The following is a 26,848-nucleotide window of genomic DNA, read 5'->3' on the forward strand; positions in this document are numbered from 1 at the left end:
TGATTTTCATGACTGATGTCTTATTTCTGGCATGCTTCTTTCTGCTGGGCTATAAGAAAAGAATGTGCAGATGTGTGAAATAGCAAAATCTGGAAATACTTGAAATTAATAGTAGTAGTAAAAGAACAGAAAGCAGATTTACTTTTACTAACACATTAAGAAAAAAAAATCTGTCATTGCCATGTTGGCATTGAGCAGAAAGTTAAGGCATAGGTAACACCATCTTTCAGTTAAAAGATTATTAGTTTCAGATATCATCTAGAAAACAGTAACTTGCTTTCAGCCAGTTGTAGGTTGTTGTTTTCTTTCATAAATTCAGTAGAGATTCATAAAGTAACTCAACATTTATAAAAAAAAAAAAGTGGATTATTCAGTTGCCTTTTTATTATAGTATTACAAGAAGCAGTAAAATGAGGGCTCGAGAATTTGAAATCCATAAAAAGAAACATTATTACACAGTGAACAATTTAATTTCTTATTGCCAAACTATATTTTTTATTAAAAATCTGTGTAGCGTTTGATGTGTACACAAACCATGCACCCCCAGAAATGCCTCTTAATAACTTTTAAAAGATGATAGGGTTGTTTTGTTGGTTTAGTTTTGGTTTTTTTACCCATAAGGGAAAAGTCTTGTTTTCATGCTTAACAGCAGTCCTGAAGGTCTGCAGAAATGGAAGAGGAATGGGAGCAGAGCAGGGGTGGAGCAGCAGGGGAGGGAAATTTCTGCAGTTGGAATCTGCTCCTCCTTCACCATGGAGTCTTACATGTTTCCCTGTAAAGCATCTAGTAATAGATGCTGACTATAAAAGGAGGACTGGTCTCTCTGCTTAAGGAAGCTCCTCAGCTTCTGTATCTTTAATTGTGCACTATTATGAGATTGCTGTAGCCTCACAATGAAGGGGGGGAAAAAAAAAAGAAATAGAAGCTAAATTGCAAAAATACTAAATTCTCACTGAAAACCCTGCTGAGAACATCCAGGGTTGTAAACTCCTTTGCTGAATGTTCTTCTTAATAGGTTGCGTTGCTGCTACAGTAAACAATAAGAAAAAATTCGGTCATTTTTTACCTGGGATCAGATGTTCCAGTCTCCTGATTAACCTTCTAGCCTGACCTCTTACCCATGAGGATGTTATGGGAGACAGTGTCAAACGCCTCGCTAAGTAAAGGTAGACAACATCCACTGCTCTCCCTGCAGCTGCCCTTTCAGTCACACCATCATACAAGGCTATCAGATTACTCAAACATGATTTCCCCTTGGTAAATCCATGCTGGCTACTCCTGATAACCTTCTTTTCTTCCATGTGCTTAGAGATGACCTCCAGAATGAGCTGATCCGTCACCTTTCCAGGGATGGAGGTGAGGCTGACTGGTCTTGTGTTTCCTGGATCTTCCTTCCTGCCCTTTTTGAAGACTGAAGTGACAATGGCTTTTACTCCAGTCCTCTGGCACCTCTCCTGTTATCCATGATCTTTTGCAAATGATGGGGAGTGGTAGAGCAACAACATCAGCCAGCTCTCTCAGCACCCATGGGTGCATCCTCCCAGGGCCTATGGATTTATGTTCAGTTTACCCAAATAATCTTTAACCCAGTCCTCACTGACCAGTGGAGAGTCTCCCTCCAGGCTGTTTCTCTTACTTCCAGGATCTGGGATTCCCAAGGGCTGGTTTTAGAAGTAAAGATTGAATTAAGGAAGGCGTTCAGTAACTGTCTTCTCTGCATTCTCTGTTATCAGGGCTCTCACCTCATTCAGTAGTGGGCCCACATTTTTCCTATCCTGCCTTTTACCACTGATGTATTTGGAGAAACCCTTCTTGTTCTCCTTTACATCCTTTGCTATATTGAATTCCAACAAGGCTTTGGCCTTTCTTGTTGTTCTCCTGTACACCCTGACGTTCCTATATTAATTCCAAGTGACCAGCCCTTTTTTCCACATATTATGAACTCCTTTCTTCCACATGACTTTTTTCAGCAGCTTCTTGCTCATCCATGAAGGTTTCCTTTCTCCTTTACTTGATTGTTTTACTCAAAGAAATGCACCTATTTTGAGCTTGGAGGAAGTGATGTATGAATATTAACCAGCACTCTTGGGCTCCTCTACCTCCTAGAGTCTTAGCCCATGGGATTCTTCCAAGCAGGTCTCTAAAGAGGACAAAGTTAGTTCTCCTGAAGTCCAGGATTGCAATCCTACTTATTGCCCTGCCTCTTCCTTGTATGTTCCTGAACTCTACCATGTTGTGTTCACTGTCACCAAGGCTACCTCCAACCTCCACATCCCCAACCTGACCTTCTTTGTTTGTTAATACAAAATCCAGCAGCACACCCTTCTGTAGTGCTTCCTCCACCACCTGTATCAGGTTATCAACTATGCACTCCAAGAGCCTTCTGGTCTCAGTATGGGGACTTTCCAACAAATATCAGGGTGATTGAAGTCACCCATGAGCACTAGGACATGTGATCTTGAGGCTACTTCCAGCTGTCTGTAGAAGGCCTCATTGACATATTCTTCCTCATTTGGTGGTTTGTAGCAGACACCCACAACAATATCACCCATATTCCCATATTTGTTTGCCTCTTAATTCTTACCCATAAGATTTCAATACCTGCTTGCTCCCACCCTGGGTAGAGCTCAGTGCATTTCAGTTGCTCCTACGCATAAAGAGCAGTGCCCCCTCACCTTGTTGGTCTTTGTTCCCTAAAAAGTATGTAACTGTCCATGACAATATTCCAGTCATGTGAGCTACCCCAGCATCTATCAGTAACTGCAATGAGAGCATGGCCTTGTAAACAAGCAGATCTCCAGGTCCTCCTGCTTATTCCCCATGCTGTGTGCATTGCTCTATAGGCATTTCAGAGAGGGAATTGAGCACACAGTTTTCACCCATGAGGGGTGATAGGCCTTCTGGTTCTCAAATATCTTCTTACAGGAGAAATAGGGTTGAAAATACCAACCATTCAAAAAATCTGACTCATTCTAAAAAAAAAATAAATCTTTTTTTGTGTAGCAGTGTTTGTTTTTCTGAGTCTAAGGATAATGGTGTCAAGACTGTTATCGGTCCAGTTGAATGTTGCTGTGAGAGGAGGTAGAAGCAACCCCATCCTTATCATTTGTGGAGGCTTTAAAGTGACACCTCCCAAATATTGCCCATCATCAGTGTCAGGTCTGTAAATTATGTGCCTTTCCCTCCAAGTCTGAACAGGGATATCTACTGAAATCTGTTTTATTTGATGTTTTTTTTAGAACAAATTACATTAGTATTGCAAAGGCTCCACGTAATAAACTACACAATTAAATGTCTGACTAGTTTTATTTCTCTATGTGGTTTTAGGTATAAAAACTTTACAATTTATTTTCCAGACTCTCCTGGCAAAGATTTTGGTCCTACTCTGGGACTGAAGAAGTCCAGTTCTCTTGAGAGTCTTCAGACTGCTGTGGCTGAAGTTAGGAAAAATGAACTCCCTTTTCACAGATCCAGGCCTCACGTGGTCCGGGGTCGTGGGTGTAATGAGAGTTTCCGAGCTGCCATTGACAAGTCTTATGATGGACCTGAAGATGGAGAAGAAGGTATATTGCTTATGGTATTTACTTAGGGAAGCACCTTGACTTAGTATGGCTGAGGGCCAGCTCATTAGAGCACATAAGTAAGTGATGTAGTCCAGTTGAAGTTGCTCATATTTTAAAAGCTGCTCACGTGTTCCACTGAACAGAGCTGTCTTTGCAGTACCTGGGTTTAGTGTTTAGTGTTTCTGTGCTCATGGATGAGCACTGATCTCCTTTGGGGCAGGACTAGGTTGGAGGATTTAGAACTCAATCCTTAAATAATTTTATTTTTTCAGTTCAAGAAGCAGCTGCCTTCTTCAGATTACATTCAAAATTGTCTTGCTTGTTTTACAAAGCTGTCTACAATTCCCTCTTCTCCACCAGGAAATTTGTTTCCTGTTATAGACAAGGCAGAGTGTATTGATAGCACCCTGCTGCTCATTCTGTCACTATGGGCTTATAGATCTCAGTCTGGAAATGTGTCTCCTTCAGCATGAAGCATAAGATTTTGCTTGGATGCTGTGCCCTCCAAATAGAAACAACACAGCTCTTCTCCAGCCAGACAGGAGAGTTTAGCTATTTCTTTCTCAGCCATTAAAATAGAAAGGTTCCAGGGAGTGAGTGAGGTAATTTGTTACACAGGTTGGTTATGCCTATGGTAGAATCTCTTACTGAAGAAACTCTCAGTGTTTGTATCCCAGAATGTCAGCTTTCTCATATTGATGAAGGTTAAAAAGCTAGATGTCAAGTAGAAAACTGCTTTAACCATATCAGGGTTTTTCTATCAGGAATAATAGCTAGACAACAAGTCATTAAAATCACTTTGTATTTAATTTACAATAGAAATCTGCTTGAATTCACTAGATATGTTTAGTCTGCTTTTTAAATTATTCAATTAAATGAGTCAGCGTTGTGAGTCATTTGAGCATTTTGTAGGCACTCAGGCTGTATTTCATGTGTTTGTATTTTGGCAGCCCCCAGCCATCCTCACTGCTTCTTTTTGATTCTGTGCAGATGGTTTCTCTGAGAAGAGCTCTCACTCTGGTCAAGAAGCTTGGAAAATGGAATCTGCCCCTCAAGGAAACCCTGAAGTAGAAGATGCAGAAACCAGTGCAAAAAAAGACAAAAAAAATAAAGAGAAAGAGAAGAAACAGGAAAAGGGCAAATCTAAAATCAAAGAGAATAAAAGGAAGGAAGAAAATGAAGATCCAGAAAAGAAAAAGAAGAAAGGTTTTGGTGTCATCTTGAGGTATGGCATTTTAAAAAGCAAAACAGCCACCCATTCCCATTATAACATAAGAAACAACTGATGCTTTCATAAAGTAATGAAAAATTATTTCACTTGGACTGAAAATAATGTTTATGTTATTTAAAAAGAAAGCAGTTTATACTTTTACACCAAACTTGTAGCTGAGGCAGAAGACATTTGGCAGACAAAATGTCTTTTTGTGCCTTTGAAATTCATTCCCATATGTCAGAAAATATTCAAGGTTTCAGGCTAAAAACAAGTGTGTTTTGGTTTGGGAGGCTTTCTGGGAAATATTTATGAGTAATACATGACCCACTCCTACACTCAGACCTTTGCCTTCTCTTCCTTTGCTTCTCTGCTTCTTTCATGAGCTTTGGGGAGAGCAGGATTGCTCGTGTTGCTGTAAACATTCTAGTAACATTTGCAGCTACTGAAAACCACGGGTTATGATAAAATCTTGGCTTCACAGCTTCAGCCATTGCCTGCAGTGGTCAAGAGCTCACCATCCTCCCTGCTCAGCATGCAAGTGTTTGGATTTCTTCTGTGGCTATTGGTTGATGTTGCATCTCTGGAATCACCAGAGATCAAAGTTCTTCAGGCCATTTCCAGCTATTGCTGGAGCCTTTGGTGCTGTGGACTCTCTGGTTGCTATCGTTACTGTCTCTGGTACCCATTTTGCTCTGAAGTGCCTCTATTTAAGTAGATCTTTGTAATTAATATAGGATATATGAATGAAATTTAAAGATCAACTAGAGGAGATTAGACAGTATGACCATATGATGTGGTTACTTGTGGCACTGAACACCTTTTGGTAGCTATAGGAGGCTACAGGTGCTTCTTAGCATGCTGTATTGTGGACAAGGCAAATACATACAGAAGCCATGATCATTGCAAAGATGCATTTAACTAGTAACCTAAGAACTTCAGCTTCAACATCGTTCACTTAGAATTATATTCATTAAAACAGTGATATTTGAAGTTGAATTACTTTCTCTTCATATGTCCTCTGGCATATTATATTGACATGGGAGGTTTAAGCTGATTTTATTCTATGTATCAGCAATAGGAATCCTCAAAATTCTCTTATCTACTTTTGAACACTTCAGAGATCCTGTGAAACATATGCAAGGATGCTTATGTACCAAATTTGCATGATTTCAGTAGTTGTTAGCTTTCATAAGATGAAGGTGCATGGTTATCCCAGTCTGCATTCAAATGGGGCTCCTTAGGAATGCTGAGGAGACCCATACTCACACCTGTGCATTACACATGCATTTGTGTTCATACTGCTTAAAGAAATAGGGCTTAACATGAAACAGTAGTCAAAACACTGAATAATTAGAAGGGTGACTTCAGCATCTCTCTTGTATATCAAGCTGTATATGTGTTTTCGTTTGTTTTCATTTTTTGGCATTAATAGGGCTGTTGGGAGAGGAGGGGAGTGACACACAGGTATTCTGTTTCATGTGTCACTTGCAAGTTCTAAGTTTGAAGTGGAAAGTCTTAGTTAGGAAGGTATGATGCCTGAGTCAGAATCAACATGGTATGACATCAGAATCCAAAAGATTATGACTGTGGTTGACAAAAAAATCTGATAATGCTTAATATGCAAAACTGGGAGCAAAAGATTGCCATTCTCAGTGATTCCAGTTTTCTGAATATATTTCACATTTTGGTGTTATATGAGCTTTATCCATCTATTCTATTCACAGGCTTGCTTTTTATTTAGATTGATAGTGTTCCCAACAGACAATAATTGTTAATAATATTTATCTGCATGGCAGCACAGAATGGGAATTTCTACCCACATCATTGAAAATATACAGAGCCACAAAGATGAAAGTAACAGATTATAATGAGCAGAGAGGGAGCTGGTTGGAAGACATAATTTTCAGCTGTGAGGTTTTTAGAGGGTACATGTCCTCATCAGTGTTTCTTCCTAATATTTATAAAACTGTTCTTGAAAAGAAATCCCTTCCTAAAACAAAAAGAATCCTAGAGAATCGCAGTCATGATAAAAGTGAAAGAAGGGTGAAGATCAAACAAGAGCAAGCAAGAGCAGTGTGAGTTTACAAAAGAATTGGGGTCTATGTCCTTCTCAAGATGGGCAAAACCAGGGGGAAATTAAGGGATGACATAAAAAACCAGAAACAATTTATCTAAGTGTTTTTAAAAGAAATAATAAGAAACCAACAGGGGAATTTAGAAGGGGTCAAATACTGATAAAATACTAGATTAAAGTGTCATTTTTCCAACTAAGGATTTGGACTGAAGTGAAGAGCAAAGAGTGAGTGTCAGGATGGGTAGGGAGAAGGATACTGCAGTCAGAAGGTTTGAATGATAAAGTATTTTAGCAGCATTCATGGAGAGAAACAGCCAAATATTTATGACATTGTGGAGATGAAACAGGCATAGTTTCTTAGTAGAACGTTTGCAGAAGGAAAGAGAGAAGAATGAAATTGTGAGCTTCTGCTGTGGGCAAGGTGACTGCTAATTCTAGGTAGATTAATAGAAAGAAGTAGAGAGAAGTATTTAGAAATAGAGATGAGCTCAGTTTTTGACAGGCTGAAGTTAAATTGGAAGGGGAGTCTGCCATAGGAGGCATTAGAAAAGTGAGCACCCTAAGGGAGCAGAAGGGTGGATGGAGAAGGAAATCTGTAGTGTGCCTTTTGTAGATAATACTGGTAGTTTCACTGTGAACCTCTGTGTGGAAGAGCACCAAAAAGGAACAAGGAACAGAGTGCCCACTAGGCTGTCAGGAGAGAAAGACCCAAGAGAAAATAAGAAAAGAAAGCAACTGGCAGGAGTGGGAAGAGGATTTATCTGCAAGTGACAGGCAATGCCATGAATTTTTTAAACTGGTCCAGGGACTGCAGCTGTGTAACTAATTGATCGTACTGAGAGCTGGAACCCCACAGTGATACTTTCATACTGTTTATAATTTGTGGGCTGCTTTGTTCAGAGCTGTTTCAGCTGTATTTCCATAGTTCTTCTGTGCCTGTGTAGAAGCATCAAAACAGGAAAACAGACTTGCTGAACCCATTATTCCTTGTCCTATTACTGGGCACCACTAAAAAGAGATTGGCCTCATCCTCTTGACACCCACTCCTCAGATATTTATAGACATTAATAAGATCCCCTCTCAACCTTCTTTCCTCAAGGATAAACAGCCCCAGTTCTCTCAGTCTTTCTTCACAGAAGAGGTGTTCAAGTCCCTTAATCATCCTGTTAGCTCTTCATTGGATTCTCTCCAGAAGATCCCTGTCCCTCTTCAACTGGGGAGCCCAGAACTGGACATAACACTCCAGATGTGGTCTCACCAGGGCAGAGTAGAGGGGGAGGAGAATCTCCCTCAACCTGCTGGACACTTTTCCTCATGCACCCCAGGATGCCATTGGCCCTTTTGGCCATAAGAGCACATTGTTGACCCATGGAGAATTTCCTGTCACTAAGGACTCCAAGGGCTTTCTCCATCAATCTGCTTTCCAGCAGGACATCCCTAATCTGATGCCCCCTCCCAGATCTATCTCTCCAGCCTGTCCAGATCTCACTGGACAGCAGCACAGCTTTCTGTGTGCCAGCCACCCCTCCCAGCTTCACACCCTCAGTGACCTTGTTGAGGGAGCACTCCATCCCCTCAGCCAGGTCACTGATGAAGATATTGAACAAAACCAGACCTGGTGCTGATCCCTGGGGAACATCACTGACCTCAGGCCTCTAACTTGGCTCTGTGCCACTGATCACAACCCTCTGAACTCTGCTGTTGAGCCAGCTGTCAATCCACCTCACAGTCCAATCATCTATCCCCCATTTCTTCAGTTTTTCTCTGAGAATTTTATGGGAGACCATATCAGAAGCTTTACTGAAGTCAAGGTATATAACATCCAGTGCTCACCCTTCATCCACCCATTTGGTCACTCCTCATACAAGGCTATCAGATTAGTCAAGCAAGATTTCCCCTTAGTAAATCCATGCTAACTACTCCTGATAACCCTCTTTCCTTTCAAGTGGTTAGAGATGGACTCCAGAATGAGCTGCTCCATCACCTTTCCAGGAATGGAGGTGAGGCTGACTGGTCTTGTGTTTCCTGGATCTTCCTTCTTGTCTTTTTTTCAACACAGGAGTGACACTGGCTTTCTTCCAGTCCTCAGGCACTATTCACTTTCTCTGAGATTTTTCGAAAGTGATGGAGAGCAGCTTGGCAACATCAGCCAGCTCATTCTTCTGCATCTGAAATTTTTTAACATATTGGAATTGCTACTGCATTGGTTCTTTACTATTTTTTAAATTCTTTTTTTAATTTAACAACAGAAAATAGCAAAGCTGTTAGCAGTTGCTAACAGATTTCACTTAGTGCTTCATCTGTTGCTCAGCTGCTATTTACCTCAAGTTCCCAGTCTTTTTTACACATACAAAAAAAGAGAATGATTGCTTCCCTGCTTAGACTTCCTTGGATTGAAGCTTTATTTAGGTGCTTGTGAGTCAGGGAGACCATCAAGAAATAATGCTTTTATTTTTGTAATCATTGCTTTTAGAATAAAATCTTGTTGTTTTACCCATTATTAGCTAGAGCACTTTGCTGCAGCATTTTAGTGACCGTGTCACTTGGAGCTTTGAAATGGAGAGGGCACTGACTTAACTGATTAGTGAAGTCTCTATAATCCAAAGGATAATTTCACTGTTGTGCATACTGCACAGTTTTTGTGTGCATTATTTGTTTTCCTTTTTTAGTTGGTTCTGATGCCTCTGTAGCCTGGCTGAGTACTGGATGTGCATGTGTGCTGTTCAAAGCACAGAAGTTGACTCTGTTTATATGTAACATCAGCTAAATCAGCATTATATTTCATTTTTTGATGTTTTCTGGCTCATTTCACCATCATAGCTCACTAAATAACCTACCACTAGGCAACAGACAGCAAAGTTAATTGATATTGTATGTCAGGAAAACAGCTACATTAAATTATTGGAGCTGTAACTAAATGTGTACTGCAGTCTCAGGAAAAAGCCAGTGTGAAGAATCTATGCTGAAACTCTTTCAGAACAGAAATAATACTCAGTTCTAGGTAGATATATAACAGTGGCAAGCTTACTCCATACCACACTCAATTCTTTGTTCATCCCTTTTCTTATATTGAGCTGACTTCTTTCAAAACAGATTTTCATGAGCATCACTATACTGGAACAGCACATTTGTGACTTTGCATACGTGTAATGTGTAGTATCATTGGTTTAGAACTATCAACAAGCCTTGTCAAGTGGCTCTGGAGGCTGTATGGAAGGGTTAATAAATCCCTTGGTGCAGGGTGTTAAAAATCACTGATGCTGAACGCTAATGCAAAACTCATTATCACTTAGCAACAGGACTGCAAAGCTCATCTAACCTAGAGGTTAAATTAAAAAAAAAAAAATCAAAACCAATATTCCTCAGTTTGCTAGGTGATGAACTCTAGATTTTAAATTTGTGATCTTTTATTTATTTAGTTGCCGTGTTTTGAAATATTATCAAAATACTGTTTTCTAACAAATGGTTTCTAAATTCAATTGGAAGAAGACTGAACCTTTAAATCGTCAGGGAAATGTGACCTCTGCTCTGAGGGGATACTCTGTGTCCTAAGTCCTGCTGTATAATAAACACATATCTATGCCTCTCACCACCTTTTTCAAATAGTGGCCATAAAAATTCCAGGCAGCTCTTTCAGCTTTATTGGTATGTATGTAAGTTAGCTAATGAACTGCAGCCACACCAATGGCATTTTTATAGGTAGCTCCCCTAGGCAGAAGTCATCATTTTTTGTGGCTTAAAAATTAAAGATTAAGTATATAATTGATGACTCAGAGTAAAGAGTTTTGCCAGACTGAAATGAAGTAGGAAAAGATACTCTCATTCAGTTTTGTGTCTAGGTAGGATTAAGGAAAAAAACAAACCTTCTTCATATAAGGCAATTCTTGTCAATTTTACTATTTCACTAGCAAATATTTTCAAAATTAATATGGGTAAGAAAATCCCTATCTCACAAATACTGCATATCAACCACGACTTACATATTTGTTCACATGTACACAGAACTGCATGCATAGGAAACAGGAATATATACATGTGTGTATTAGTTACATTTGCTTTTTCTTCTTCAGAAATAGTGCACTTTCCCATGTTGCAGTTCATCTTAAATATTTACCTTCCATTTCACAATATTATATGAATATTGTGTTATTTGTCCCATTAATTTGCCAGTTTTCCTTTGAGCTATGTGCCCTGGTGATTTTAATTTTTCATTCCATTTGGATGACAGAAATGACCCTTTTTTGATATTACTGTTAAATGCCTGATGCTCAGAATGATCCTTTTGACAGCTAGCACTGTTGAGCCTATAATAGTATTGCAGAGTATCTGCATAATATACAGATATTGACTTCCATTAAGTGTAGCTTATGGGAAAACTCTTTTCTGTCAGTGCTGCTTATGGGTAGATTTTTTTTATGGGTAGATTTTTTTTTCCTACTCTATTTTACCCTGAGAAGTTGAGCATTGCAGGAGAAAAGATATCAATAACATGAAGAAAGAGCAAATAATAGGGATGTGATTTACTGGAGAGAGGCGGTATATATAATTTTTAGGTATTTATATGTGCACACATGTGATGCTGGAAATCAGTATGGACATGGATAGATTGAAAAAAATCCAAAAGATGATTAAATAATAATTTCATTTGTCTGAAGTTGTTCTAGAATTTTTTTTCCTCAATAGAAAATAATCTGAGGTGGCTCATGCCTATGTATTTGATTGACAGCATCAGTTAGTGAAGCAGATGAGTTATTTAGAGGTCTTGATTTCTTTTTGCCTAATAAAATTCCCACTCTTCAAATATGTAAATTGGTAGTTAAAGCTCCTATTTCCTTTAAAGAGCACAAGAGCATGAGGTAGAGGAGATACTTAATCAATTTAATGTATCTCAAGCTTGTCAAGTATTTTTAACTAAAAAAAGACAAACATCTCAATTTACATATATCACTTTTTTCTTTTCCTCCACTATGTTGATTCCTCACTGACTGCATTTATAGTCAGACTAAAACAGAGAAATTAAGGGGGGTTTGTTCTGAAGCTAATCATGTGGACTGCCTGCTAAAGGCTTATTTGTTTAATTAAGCATCTGTTCTCCTTTTAATATGCATGCATAAATCTCTTTAAAATTAGATGTTTGCTATGCAGTGAAAAAGAATAGACCCCTTACTCTCATTACTGAACTTGGATGACAAGATTTGTATTTACTTAACAGATCAGAGCAGAACATTTCCTTTTGACTGTTTAAAAGGACTGCAAATTACAAACTGTTGCGAGGAGCATACTTTTTGCAAAGTAGTTGCATGTTCACTTCAAGTTGAAATATCATTATTCAGGCCATTACATAGTGAAGAAAAAAGAAGCAAACAAACAAAAGTAGCCATTGTCTGTAGTGATTAGTGTTGTGGACTAAATCCTAAATTCTGTGACTACTTAAATGAGTACATGTCTGTTTGATATTGAGCACGGCATATATCACACCTGCTAAGAAAAAAGGAAATTCCCATCCTTCTGGAATAGTGACTGGGTCTTTTCTGAAGGTGGCATATTTCTTTCTTCTAAGTCTCTGTCTCCTGTCTTCTGAGAAATGCCTTCTACAAAATAGTCCTTACAAAGCAAAGAGTATTCTGGATTAGTACTAAACACTGCGGCAGTGAATTTATCCTTTATTCCCTAACTTGTTCTAAAATGCATCTCTTGCCTGAGGATAAAACTTGAATTTCAGATTTTCCATGGAAGTTGTGGTTCATTGGGTATAGTATAACTATATAACTGTCCGAAACTTTAGAGTTTAAACTCATGCCCACAAGAATTTGAATTAACACTTCCTGAGCTGCATTTTAACCAGCAAATACATATTTTGCTCAGGAATACAGTGTGGGGTGTGAGTTCTACTATGAGACACAAAAAGATACCAATTTTACTGATCTTCTGTTTCAGTAGATCTTGTATCATGAACTTATTAAAAGAAGGGGCTTGGGGCAGAGAATTTATACAGGAGGGGGCTCCTGACAGATTCCTTAACTACAAAGTGCTGGCAGGTGCCAATTTTATAGGTATTACCATTAATAGTCATCTGTAGATTAAAGGAAATGTACTTATCTCACTGAATTATGATTTATGCCAGGCCAAGCAGTCAAACTGAATTAATATTTATATTATAATACAGTAATTGATTAAATACACATTTAATGGCATCTCAGATTCTGTTGACATTTTAAGTTTAAATGATTGCAGTTACTTAGCCATTTATTTAACTATTACTTTAAAAAATGTGTCTCAACTTGTTGTTAATAGAAGAAAGTCAGACCTGAGCAGTATTTCAATAAGCTGACCTTTTGTTTTGCTGACATACAGAAGCAACAAAGCTCCTTTTGGAATAGGCACAACTCCAGAAGATATGAATTATGCCAGCTTCAGGAAAAAATGACCCCTTGGAACCCCTCTGTTTCTTCCATCTTCTTTTCCACATAGTAGGAAATAGGTGGTTTAGAAGACAGAAAAATAGTTGGAAGGCGACTATGTTTCAAGTGCCTGCTTTGCTGCTGATGTTTTGTGTTACACTGGTTAAGTACCTGAGTTGCTCTGAGCCATATCTTATCCTTATACAAAGGTTAATCCTCTGTGCTTATAAAAAATGTAATTTCTCTGCTGCATATGAACATTGTTTGAATAAATGCCTACTTCTTTAAAAGTATAGCAGACAAATAGCCTTATTTTTAAGAAAATGAAAAATAAGCTTTTGTGTGTTTTTTCTTGATTCAATTTATCCTCCAATCTTCTGATTTTTCCTTCTGTGAGGACTATTTACAGTCTTTCCTTTTACCTTTCTCCAGAGTTTCTGATTTTTCTTATTTTTTAATGTCCTGTTTCCCAGTCTCTTATTTCCACATAGCATCTCTTCACTCTTCTTGTGACCTTGTGTCATTATTGTTTACCTTCTCATCCATTTTTGGCAAACTTTGGCCAGTTCTCTCCTTGGGAAAAAAAAAAAATCCATGAAGCAAGCCTAGCTCAATTTGCTTGCAAACTCAGCCTTCTGTTTCTCAGCCCTGTTGTCATGAACTCTTTGGCAGAACACTGCATTGCTTACCCTTACCCTTTCTTGCAGTAGGTAGTGGGTGAGGGGCCAAGCTGGGGTTTCTTCCTCCTTCCTGTACTACCTCTTAGCTAAAGATAGATTGATCTTACTCTTTAGAAGTCTGAATAATTCTTAGAGGTGAAAATGAAGATGTCTTCTCCCTCTTCACTTTCTGACCTTGTGACTTCCCACTTCTGTCCTATTTATTTTTTTATTGTTGAGAACAAAAAGCAAAGAATTAATAAAAAGGAACTGGGGCTTACAAAATGTTAGCCAAATGCTGACATGAAAAAACCTATCCCCCTTTGTCTGTCTGTATATACTATGTAAACTCTGATATATGTGTCACCACTGGTTTATGAATTTAAAAAAAAATAAATTCAAATCTTAGAAGCTTAATCACAAGTCAAAAAACCAGTCTTTTTGAGTATATGTAGAACAAGATAGACAGGCCACTAAGTATCTGCTCTATAGTTCTTTAGCATTTAACTTCAGTATTAAGGTTTGAAGTAATGACCTCCTGTGTGCCTGTGCCATTCATTGTCTCCTATTTGAAAGTAGTTAACACCTGGCCTCACACTAACCCCAGTAGATGGTTGGTAGGCTGGATGGTAATAATGTGTAAGTAGAATTGTAAAGCTATTTTCAGCTACTGTAAAACTATTTTGTGGTGACAGAACACCATCACTGTTCTCTGCTATATCCTTTCTAGCTGAAGAACTTGAGTCCACTCCACCTTTGGCATCTTTTTGTTGTGTTTTTTAACCTGTCATGTGGAAAACTGTATTACAGTAGCTCAGTATAACAGATGCCCTGTTGTTCTGGTTTTAATTAAAATAAGATTGAGGAAATAAACATCTCAAAGAAGTTAGTTTTCCTTTCCAGCATCCTACCCTTCAAATAAGCTCTCCATATCCTCTTCTGCACTTGGAAGTGCTTGTTTCCATTCCCATGCTCTTGAGTTGTTCAGCCTCCATACCCCAGATTGCAAGGAAAAAAGGACTGTCAAGGAAGCTCACTTAATTCCTTTAGACTTCTTAGTACTACTCAACTTTAAATTACTGGGGTTTTTCTGTTTGTTTTGATGCAGTCTGCACTGTAAAATACAATTCTTAATATAAAAACTTTTTCAAAATGTGAAGATTTTGCACAGCCATATTGCCCTGGTCTTGAGAAAAAAATCCACTGTACAGCTACAGATAATTTTTATTACTATCAGTGTAAATGCTGCAGTAGGTTAATGTATATCTTCATCTCTGAAGACATTAATTCTTTTTAATTAATTCCTATTTAGGCTGTTTTAGCTTGTTTGTCATCTGCTGCTTCCTAAACTATCAGTCACTTGCAGCAATGGAGGGTGCTGTAGGGAGGCTCAGGCAGAGCTCCAGGAGCTCTGGGCTGAAATGGTTTGGAGAAGATATGTAGAGAAATTTCTAGCTATATATAGATAGATATACCTGCTTTGAATTCTCTCCACCTATAGCAGTAGTGTTATACTGCTAGCTGCTTGGTTCCTACATGTGAGTTGTTTGCTCATTTCAGTAACTACAAGGTAGAAGTTGTATTTATGTATCTGTTGTATGAGTGCTGACAATGTCCTGTAAGGTTACGATGAAACCCATAAATTGTGTGGTGCTGGTTTTTAGTAAACTCCATAATTTGTTGATTTTCCCATAAAATATGTTGCACCCTATAAATGGTGAAAACTGCTATGATGTGCAAGCATGCTAATTCTGAGTGGATAACTGGCTTTAGTTCCCAGTGCTGTAATAAGGTAAACTGGGGTTTATTGCATCTCTTGCATGGCAATTACTGTTAAAAAACCTGTGTTGTAGAGCTGTGTTACAAAGATGTACATGTTTCTACATGCTTGGAGAGGACTGAGGAAGCCACATTCATACAAAACTTGTGCTCTGGTGGTCTAATTAGAAGCACACTAAATTTCAGGCAGTCGAAATGATGTGTGCTAACAAATATATTCCAGTGGCAATATATTAATTTAGTTCACCCTTGGTATTTATTCTGACTTAGATATCTAACTTCCTCTGTCTTGCAGGGGTATTCAGATTGGAGAAAATGCGGTTAATTCTTTTTCAGTTTTAGGCTAGGGTTTAAAGAAATTGAAAGATGATGTTCCTGTCATAGTGGGAAGAAAGATCACCACTGACCATTGACCCTAAGTCTGCTGCAGAAAACTTGCATTATACTGTAGTTAGGAGAGGAATTGGTGGATTTACGTGTTAGAGAATGTTAAATACTCAAGGGAAGGGGAACAAGAAGGTGCTAAAGGGCTAAGTAAGCTACAAGGAACTCTTCTTTACAGCAGAACAGTCTCATTATAGCACTGTATTTTGTCACTCATCTTTTCACGGCACTGCAATGTTTTGAAACACCCCCTTCTGGAAAATAGTAAGTTTAACAGAGTATTGTAGCAATGGCTTTATGGAATACCAAGACCATTTGTTGATCTTGGCTGTAAGTTTATTGTCTTTCTCAGTCTTTGTTTATTTTGTGTACATCAGCCATTCATCAAGTACCTTGGGACACAAATTGCCTATAATTGATCAGATTTACAGGTCAAAGGTTAAAGTCACTCTTGTGAAGCTTTTTGTCTGTGATAGCATTGTTCTCTCTTGGCTTTGATACCATATTCCTTGTAGTAATATTGTAATGTTTTCACAAAATCTTTAAAACTCAATAGAGTTTTAAAACTCAATAGTCCTTGCGTAGCTGTTCCAGGTAGGTGACAGATTGGTGAATTTGAGCTGACATAAACTGATTTTTCTGATTTTTTTTTTTTTTTGAGGTTGTTGCATTTAGAACATGCCAGTGAGATTTAAACTGGGACTGCTGTCTTCTGTAGAAAGATATCCTTTTATAGGGTGGCTGAGCTCCATCCTTTGGTTTCTACAAAGCTAATTAGGTTTCTGTTTAATAACCACCATGCAAGGCAGATGCAGTCCTAAAACAAGCCTATAAATACAAAGGCTGATAACAGAATCTGTAATATAAATCCAAGGAACTTTCATATACAGCAGTGATTAGAGGAGGAGAAAGACAAAATTGAATTGGCTGCTTTAAATGCAATGCTGATTTATAAGCTGAAAGGAGAAGATGGTCAATGAAGCACTTAAGTGTAAGATTTTTACTCTGTTGGTAAATACTGACTTAAAATGAGCTTTAAAAAGCAATACAATAAAAATAAATCCAAATAGTGGTTGGTAGCCTTCTCAAGGACCCAGTTTCAAAGGCTGGCCAAACAGAAGTGAGAGAGGCTGAGAAGAAAACAACTTAGGAAGCAAACTAAATTGATATAGTGTCTGCATACAGGTTATTGAAGCCATAAGATTTAATTAAAATCAGCAAGTGGATGTTGCTCTCAAGAGTGAGGCAGTAAGGCTTATACAGAATTTCTCTGAATGCATATTGGGAGTTTCAGAAGCAAGATGAAGAAAAGAACAATTTTACTGTCACCTATAAGGAAAGGTGTTCACTGAAGAAAAGCTCAAGCTGGAGGCATTTTCCAGGATCCCTGGGTACAAAATTTCAAGGATAACCAAGCGCTCTATAAAAGCATCCTGTGAGCAGTTGTATTGAATGGCACATACAAGTTGCCCTGAATCTACACAGATGCAATCCATTTGGCTTAGCAGAGAAAGATCGTTACAGACCTTTAATACTGCAGTTTCAGTTCAGAATCTGTCAATTTTGGAACTTGAACTTGTAATAATAGTATTGGTCTCTTGAACAAAAACAAAGCTTTATTAAAGTCAATATGCTGGAGCAGTTCTGAAGCAACAAGCAAAGGAAGCTGGGAGAGTACTATAATAAGCAGGTTTTATAACCTGTTTCTTCTGAAGCATAGCTAACATTTGTGCATTTAGATGACAACAGAAAAATTCCAGAAGCTCAGACTAAATTTGCATAAACAGTGATGAGGTTGAGAGTAAAACTGTTTATTATTTCGTGGCAAAAGGGGGAGGAATAGGTATCAGCTGCACAAGTGATTAGACCTGATTGCAGAAAATGAAGTAGAAATGCCAGCTGAAGCAGAGCAGTATGAAGAAAGGTTTGAAGAACTTAAATAGCCAACAGTTATTTCAAAATAGTGGAGAGCATCCTGGAGCCTGTCAGTCTTCCTGAACTGAAAAAAATAGATGTCTCAAAAAGATACTGATTGGTCTTAAACCACAGAAATACAAATGCATTGTGGCTTTGGGGCAATATTTTCCAGGCCTGAGTCAAAGCTTGCTGAACTGGAGGAGACCCACGATGTTCCAGGTACTTAGAGCTGTGAGACTGAAGTAAGCTGGTATAAAGTTGTGACTAATGCTTTTCTTCTTTGAGTTGTAAGGGTATAGGAGAATTAACTCGAGTCCCAGTTCTGTGTAGACTTCAGAGTGATGAATGTTTTTATAGACCTGCTGGAGAGATCCCAGCTTGAAACTAAGAGCTCATAATGTCCACTTCTTCCATAAACAGGGAACCTAAGAATGGCATGGTGAGGATTTATATTTCTTTTAGAAACTCAGTATCAGATTTATTAGTTTTCTTCTTCAGAGATAACTTTTAAATCATAATCTTTAAAACTGCTCTCTGAACTTAACGATTTTTCTGCTGATCGCTTATTCTCACTGATATACAAAGATATCTGAGACCAAATCCTTCCTTTAGATGCATCTTTACAATCCCATTCTTTTGACTTGTTTTTCCCAGGAATAATACCAGATGGAATTTAGCCCTGCAGTTCATGAAAAAGAATAAAATGCAGGGGTTTATCCATGAGCTTTGCTTGTTGTTAGGGCTAAATGGAGTAAAAAGTGGAAAAAATAATTTGATTTCCTTAAAAATATATGTCTGAATTCCCAGAGGAAGCAGATCTGTGAAATACTGTTTCTGCATTGCAGCACTCAGAGTTGGGTAGGGGAGGGAACAGCCTTTTTGTCTCTGAGAATTTTTAGATTTCTGTACAATATCTTGCCTGGGTTGAGACAAATTCCAAAACTCAAATGCTCCTCATGGGATAAATCTGAAGAACAAAAAAGCTGGGTCAGTTAAAAATACTTGGGTTTATTCTCATGTTTTCATTTTCAGATCCTTTTAAAAAGGACTGCAATGGATACTAGTCCAAAGAGTCATTTTATTTAAAATCCCTGATAGCTCATTGTGAAAATACTGGAAAACAAAAGAAAAATTGCTTACCAGTCCAAAACCTGATAACCTACAGTCTGCTTGCTGCTATCCTAGAAGTAAGAAATAGTCCTTTGTAGTACTTTTCCTGCTTTAGTAGGAAAAGGACTTCAGCAATTACTGAACCCAAAGTTTAGGAAATGTAACCTCTGTTGTATAGTTGCTGCTGCTATTAATCCTTTAAAACCTGGCTTGAAAGATTATAAGAACGTGGAGCAGAGCTAAAAAGAACTTGTAAATGAAGTCAAATCATGATCAAAAATTTCATACTAGTAATAATTAACTTGGGATAAGGCACTGACTCATGGCTGAGAGATGAAAATGGTGATGGCCAGTCAAGTCCCAGCTGGATCTGATAGGATTTAATGTGGCACTGAAATTGTTCTGAGGAAAGCATGATGCCAGGTATCAGTTTCAGTTTTGTACATAGTTCATCTTGCTCTGAATTAACCAGACAACACTATGGGTAACATATCCCTTGGATGGAAGGGCTAACTAGATGCTTGTTTAATTAAGAAGGGGTTTTTTCAGTACTAAAACGCAACAGGTTTGTTCTGAGATGAAGTGAAGCCACTGGTATTTCACTTGGAATTGTAGGTGCCATAGACTTAAAAGCCCAGCATGGAACTGGGACTTTGTTCCCGTTACATTTTTCATAGTTTGCCCTATGCAATGTCTTGAGGCAGAGGTATTCCTAGGGGGCTTGGATTGCATTTTTGGGGTTTTTTTCTTTTTTTTTTTTGTTTTTTCATATCTTTGTTTAAATCCTGACCACAAGTGGCATTGGCAGATGAGTAATGCTGTCAGAGAAAAACACCAAGAAATTGTAGAGACTTCTGTTAAATAATACTGATATTTTCAGCTTTTGGAGTAAAACAGTATAGCCTGGGACTGAGTTTCAGGCTAGAGAGCTGCTAACCTTAAATCTAATGCAATTTGAAGCTTTGTTACAAGATGACCCTTATAGTTAGGAATCAATAATACCGTTTACAGTTTCACTCACATTATATGAAAATACGATCATTTGATTTTTGATTTTGTCACCTTTCATAATGAGTGGCTGAATTGCCTCTGTAATTCATTGCCCTCTCAGCTGTTAGATGAATGAGATATGTTATGATTTCTCATTTTTCTCCATGGAGGCAGCTTAGGTGCATGGGCCCACTGCATGGGCTATGGACATGCTGATGACTTGCTGTGAGATTGCATTTAATTCCAGGATCTCTGGTGCTTCAGAGTATAATGCATTCGGTTGTCATGATGAACAAAATCTTCTGATGGTTTATGTAGGCATACTAGAAGTAAAATGAAAGAGGAAAGAATGAAAGTAAAATGTTGCTTTCTTTTAGAAGTGACTAGTTGAGTACAGAGGAAAAAGTAATGCATTTTTGTCAGGAGGGAAACAAACACAATATTTGAAATATTATACAGGCATCTATACATGAGTGTGTGTGTAGATATATAATGTGAAATACAGTATCATCTGAACATTGTTGTGTACATATTTTTGACTGCATTGGCTCACTGCCTATTACATCAAGGATGCTCAAGTGTTTATTATGATGTTTATCAAATTACAGCTATTTCCTGAACAACTGGCCTCTTCTGAGTTTACTTGTATTCTGTCCATCTTTAATAATGAAGCCTGCACTTTGGAGCAGAAAAATAGCCTGGAAATGACCAGCAGGAAGTAAGAGAAAAATTTATAATCTCTTTAGCTTTACTGTTTTATGTTGTTTAATTGCCTCTCCCAAGAATTTGTTTAGGGAAGTTGGGCAGCATAAGTCAGGCAGCTAAGTTTCTTCATGGATATTAGAAAGTGGTCTGAAGAGCAAACAAATCTCTAGTAAGCTTTATGTAGTGATTTGGGTTTTTTTCAATCACATCTAAGATTTAGTTGATCTGTCTTGTGGGAGAGTGTTGTAATTTTAATTAAAAATATCAGCACATCATTTTATAAACACCAGTTATTTATTACAACATCTAAGTACATAAGGTGGATTACATATTAATAAAACAGTGCTAGGAACTGAAGGGGTTTGAAAGAATTCTTTGAATAATCAGGCTGTTCTGCTTACCAAGTGTTCTGGGAGCCTTTTTGGCCTATTATTTGAGCAAGGATATTCTCCCTCAGGGACAGTGACATTACATGTTGAGGATGGACTCTGGCACTGCCACCTTGTTGACCTTGAGATTAGGTCAGATGACAGCATGTGTCCAGGCTCTCTCTGGGGCCAACATCTTTCCCAGTAAGAACGAGAGCATATGGGGGCTGCACATTTGTTGTAAAGGTAAAAAGACAAAACTACCTATGGTAGCATTTTCTCCCTACACCACTGAAGCCAGAACTTTGTACTCATTTCTCATGTACGAGGGAGTACTAGTCAGGATTAGTTCATTAAATACTCGTTTGATTTAAAAGAACACTGAAGACAGATATGTAATTAGCATTATTGAATATTCTGGGCTTTGAAGAGCCTCCTGATCTATTTAAGGTCTTGTTGATGATGAAGAGTTGTATTCTGTTTTAAGGTACTTGAATCTACCTAAGGCTTACTGCCAATATTTGTTGCTAACAGAGATGCTATCCAGCCCATAACTTTGTGCATCTGTCTTTGATAAGGCTGCCAAATGTCTTTGATTAGAGTGGGGTTTTTGGTGTGGCCATTCAGAGACAACCTTCTTCTGTACTCTGCTGTGTCTCATAGAGGAAAGTTTTTCATATTAGTGAAGCTTTGATTACATCAGAGCAGCAAATTTTGCCTTGGATTTTAAACTGTTTTGGACTTTAAAAGTGAAATTTAACAAATGTTTTCACATGCCCCTTACTCCCTGGCCCTTTACCTCTGTGTGCCCCAGCAGACTCTCTTCCTCAGTTTCATCCTTGTCTGATTCAAAATCTTGTCAGCTTACTTAAGGTATGTAGTAGCTTCAAGATATAAAGCAGGACAACAGCTTTCTGCAGACAAGATTTCCTGCTTGTTCTGTGATTTAAGTGTTTATACAAAGGTAGGCATATGCTGAACTATAACAGCACCTTTTTTTTCTCCCTGAAAAATAAACTTGACACATTTATCGTGTCTGAGGCCTGGAAATTTCTGGCTTCATAGGGGAAAATGTATTCCATCTCCTACATGCTTTATATAACAAAGGAAGTCTCCCTAGGCATGATCTATCACAGAGTGGGTGAAATATAATGTTTTCTATCAAGGTTTCTGCTAACCCAAGTTAGTCATTATTGCTGGGTCAAGGGTGCTACCTTTCACTTTGGAAACTAGTAATAATTATTCTATTCACAGATATTTTGTAGATTTTTCACTGGGTACTGGTCACAACCTTGTACTTAAATTTGTGAGATGCTTTTTAAGTTTCAATCCTAATTTAATTCCTTTCAGAAAAATCACCTCCATATGACCTGAATTTCTGGAGTTCTGTGTTTATCTCTGATGTGAATATCTTGATAGGATTTCTTTGTATTAGCCAGAGTGTATTTCAAGTATGTGTGCAACACAATTCCAGAAAACTTTAGTTACTGTTTTTCATGGAGAAATCTGTCCACATCATGGAATAATTGAAATAGAAAGCCTTAAAACTTATGCTTCCCACATTATTATTACTGAATTATGTTCAAGAGCCTCTCATCAGCCCAGGAAGAATACAATTATAGGAACCCAGACAAAGATATTTTAGGGAGAGATGAGGAAGGCACTGAACAACATTACTGAATTAGTTACTCTATTGAGTTTCCCTGAGCACCCAGCCTTGTCACGGAGATTGTCTTCCAGAGAGCCTGGGGTATTCCAAGTGGCTGTTGTGGAGTTAAGGACCCAGGAAGCCCTGGCTTCTCTGTCATGGTTTAACACTGGCCCGGCAATTAAACCAAATAACAGATGCTCTCTATTAATCTCTCTCTCCTTCCTGATAAAGAAAGGAGAGAGAATAAGGGAGAGAGACTTATGGGTTGGAAACTAAACTACACAGCTTTAATGAAACAGTAATGATAAATAGGAAAAATTACTAAATATATACAAATATACAGGAAAGTTGGTACCACGTTCCTTCCCTCTTTTCCCCCAATAACTCTCATGTCACCACCGAGGCTGCAGGGCAGCCCTGGGAAAGTCCAGGCTGGACTCCTGGAGTCAGCAGCAGTCGGGAGCTGGAGGCAGGAACACACAGATATGGGCTGGCATGGATCAGAAGCACAGGCAGACAAATGGATGGAATCCTCCCAGGATGCCGAAGCAAAACAGGGAATGGGCAAAGAAAGGGAAGCAGGAAGGGCTGGAAGCTGGAAGCTGGCTTGACCCTTGTGATCCCTCAAATTTATACTGAGTATGGCATGTATGGGATGGAATACTCTGTTTGGTCAATTCTGGCATCTATCTTGTCCGTTCCTCCCCAAAGGAGGCTGCAGGTGGGACCTCTTTATTTCTTCCGGAGGGTAAAATGTTCCTCAGAGCTGAGCAGTGTCCTTGGCTCTGCACACCAGTCTCTAGCAGTAACTATAAACATCGAGTGTTATCAGTCCTAGAAGCAGACACCATCTGAGAAACTTGCTGTTAATTTCAGCAAGTGCAACTACTTACAAGAGACTTAGCTAAAAGCAAAAGTACAAGACAGAAAATCACCTTTATCCTGGCCCAAACCAGGACATTCTCCCAACTGGCAGTAGCCGCCAGACCATAGCAGCAGTGCTGCTGGCAGCAGAGCAGAGTGAGGGGGAATGCTTGTTGGGTTTCCTCCTGGTTCCCTCCTGGTCAGCTCTCCAGCAGGCTGCTTGGAAACTGCTCCAGATGGCTCCTTCCAAGGTTCTGGGACCCAGGGGAGCAGAAATGCCTGGACCTACAGACAGTAAGGTTGGAAGTCAGACGAGCTGCTGAGAGGCATAGTGGAGGCCTTTCCTGTTTGGTGTTAGATTGATGTCAGGCAGGATTTTTCACCAAAAGTCGTTTAATATCTCACAAAACTTGGTCAGAATTTTTCCTTCCAGTTCTGCATGGGGCTGCACATATCATATTCCTCAGAGAAGCTGTCATATCAATCAGCAACTGCAGCCTAAAAGCACATTTGTAAAATTGTAATTTAAAGCACATTTGTAAAAAGAAAGGTATGGCAAAGCTTTCTTTAGCATTGCCTAATGTTGTGGATTGTCTCTGCCTACGGAAAATTCCTTGCAGGAATTTTTTTTAGAAATTTTTAGTGTCCTGCATTTTGTAAACAGGTTTCATCTGGGCAAGGCAAAACCCTGAAGGTAAATTACCTTTGCATTTTTAATTGGATTGTTACTACTGACAGAAAAAAAGAAATGTGTTGTGTCTCATCTGAGCAGGTATGAATAGATACTTCTATAGTAATTTTGTTTCCTTTGCCTGCTTCTGGTAGTAGTTACCTGGCAAGTATCTGGATGGTCCAGGAGCAGAAAACAGAGAACCTAGTTTTCTTTTGGGACATTTTCTCATCCACACTGTATCTACCATTTTCAGACTGGAATATCAGTATAGAAATGTGATGCGTACACACATTTAGATGTATTTTTTTAGCTAAGTGTTAAGTAGAAGACCCATTTTACCTTATCTGTGTGAGGAGAGGGAGTGAGAGGGTACACTTTAAATGCAACGTGACTTCTATTCTGTGGTGAAGTAGTGACAATAAACACACTGCTCTTTAAAGAGGATTCACATTAGTGCAACACTGCAACATTGGTCTGCTGGAAGAAAGACTCTTTGCCTTGCAAACAAAATGTGTATCTGTCATAGCATTACCTGCTGCTTTTGTGTCTGCACATGGCAATGAACTTGTAAAGAATCTTCCTTTTTATTTGAGTACTCATCATTTCCTTTGCTTCTTCTTTGATGAAAGGGACTTGAAATCAAATAATATCTTTAATAGGGCTAAATATCTCCCTGTGGAAATCTTTCATGTTAGAGGTAGGAGCTCCCAGCACAAAAGCAGATAGAGAAACAAAGGTAAAGATGTGCATTTATAAACGTACAACAGCAAGGCCTAGAAAGTAAGAATTGGGGATGTAATTACGAAAATGTCAACAAATACGCAGAAATTTTATATTATGGCTCCTACTGGATGACTCCGTACCCCAGCTGACTTTTAGAGGTTAACTGTAAAATCTTCTATTTTTTGTGCTGTTTGGTCCATTCCACACGTGTGTGTTACAGCATTAGTTTAAAACCAGCTTTAGAGATTACCTTAGTTCATGTCCCTGGGCCTGTGTAAAGCCCATATAAACAGAATGGGGATGTGTAAGAGGTATTTGTAAGCATTCTGTGAGAGGTCTAGGACTCAGTCTGAAGATGGAGAATGTGTCCCAGGTATAGAAAGCTTAATTGATGGCCTTAAATAAAAAACAGCAACAACTAAGCTGATAAATAGCACAGACTGTTAATTAGAAGTCTAAATTTACCAGGTATGTCGGGAAAATTAGGATAGTGCAGGAAAATATGTCCCTAAGCTGCTCAGTAAACAACAGCAGTGCTACTTATTTTTATTTATCTGATGAAAAAGTATGTGCTGAAAGAAGCACAGGAGGAAATCTCTCTCCTCTCTCACCAGCCTGAAGCTCCCACACCTCTCTTCGCACAAGGATTCTGTGTCCTGATACTCCCTTGTCTGAACTATTCATTGTGATACATGGCCTCAGGAAATACTAAGCTGTTAGAAAATTTTGAGAGTGTATGTAAGGGAGTGAGCCATGGGGGACTTCTGAGGTTTAATCTAATGCTCAATAAAGGCAGTTTATAAATTCCAGTTCCTTTTGTCATGAACTGAACTGGGTGCACATTGATTGAGAGAGATAGGGAAGTTAGTCTCCCACTTGGCATTCTTATTTAGCTATGCACATGTAAATAAGTGTGCATTGTGAAATGTGGGGTACTTAAATACAGGTATGATTGTGTGCGTATTTAAATATATTTGTAGATAAGTAGGCAAACATTTACATATATACCCAAGAAAAGTGCCAGTTCCTCCCATGGAGGAGCCTGGTCCTCAGGCAGCCAGCTGCCCTGTGCTGTGCTGGTGGGAGCCTGGCTGGAGAAGTTGAGATGCTTTCTGCAGTGCCTTCAGCTAGTGAGCATCTCCCAGGGATGGAGAACACCTCTGTTTGCTTTCCATTCCTCCTGCTTCTGTTGTCTTGGGTTCTGCATCTGCAGTGGGTAGGGAACATTATAATTTCAGTAGTCGCTAACTGACTCTTAATTATACACATCAAAGTGAATAATTTAAAATTTTTATACCAGTCTTTTCTATCCTTCCCTGTGTGTCTGGTACTAAGCAGCACTATCTAAGACATTATAGTGGTGTTTTGAAAGACAGCCATTTTGTTTGTTTCTGACACTTGTAAGTGATAACTTTCTATTTGTATTCTCCTCAGAGCCTCCTTTGGGCTAGTTGGTTTGTTTTAAATTCATAAAGGTGATGAGAAAGGATTAATTTGCAGGTGGGCAGCATGGGCACTACTTGAACCAAGGTTCCTCTATATGCCCCACTGCTGAATGGACTCGATGTCCTGGTCACTGGCTGTAGCCACCCTGGGTGTTTGGCTCACAGCAGAGCACGGTCTCTTGTGCTCAGTCACACTCCTGCAAATGCTGCTGTGTCAGCCCAGATTTTTTGAGTTCTGAGCCATGTACTGGCTGGTGCTGTGCAGAATGTCTTGAGAGAAGTGTCAGGCAGCTGGGTCGTTTTGAGTCCTTTGAAGGGGAGGTCAAGTA

At 38.7% G+C, this 26,848-nt stretch overlaps 1 protein-coding gene across 5 annotated transcripts in view; it reads left to right on the forward strand.

Moving 5' to 3' along the window:
- PARD3B (par-3 family cell polarity regulator beta) overlaps positions 1-26,848 on the forward strand; it is a 375,207-nt gene that overhangs the window by 233,569 nt on the left and 114,790 nt on the right. For all 5 annotated transcript variants that reach the window (XM_071747007.1, XM_071747008.1, XM_071747010.1 and 2 more), the window contains 2 exons: positions 3,357-3,563; positions 4,554-4,788. In XM_071747007.1, coding sequence (XP_071603108.1) covers positions 3,357-3,563; positions 4,554-4,788 — 442 coding nt within the window. The remainder of the gene's footprint in view (positions 1-3,356; positions 3,564-4,553; positions 4,789-26,848) is intronic.

The sequence above is a fragment of the Heliangelus exortis genome, chromosome 6 (genome assembly GCF_036169615.1).
Source record: "Heliangelus exortis chromosome 6, bHelExo1.hap1, whole genome shotgun sequence".
NCBI lineage: Eukaryota > Metazoa > Chordata > Aves > Apodiformes > Trochilidae > Heliangelus > Heliangelus exortis.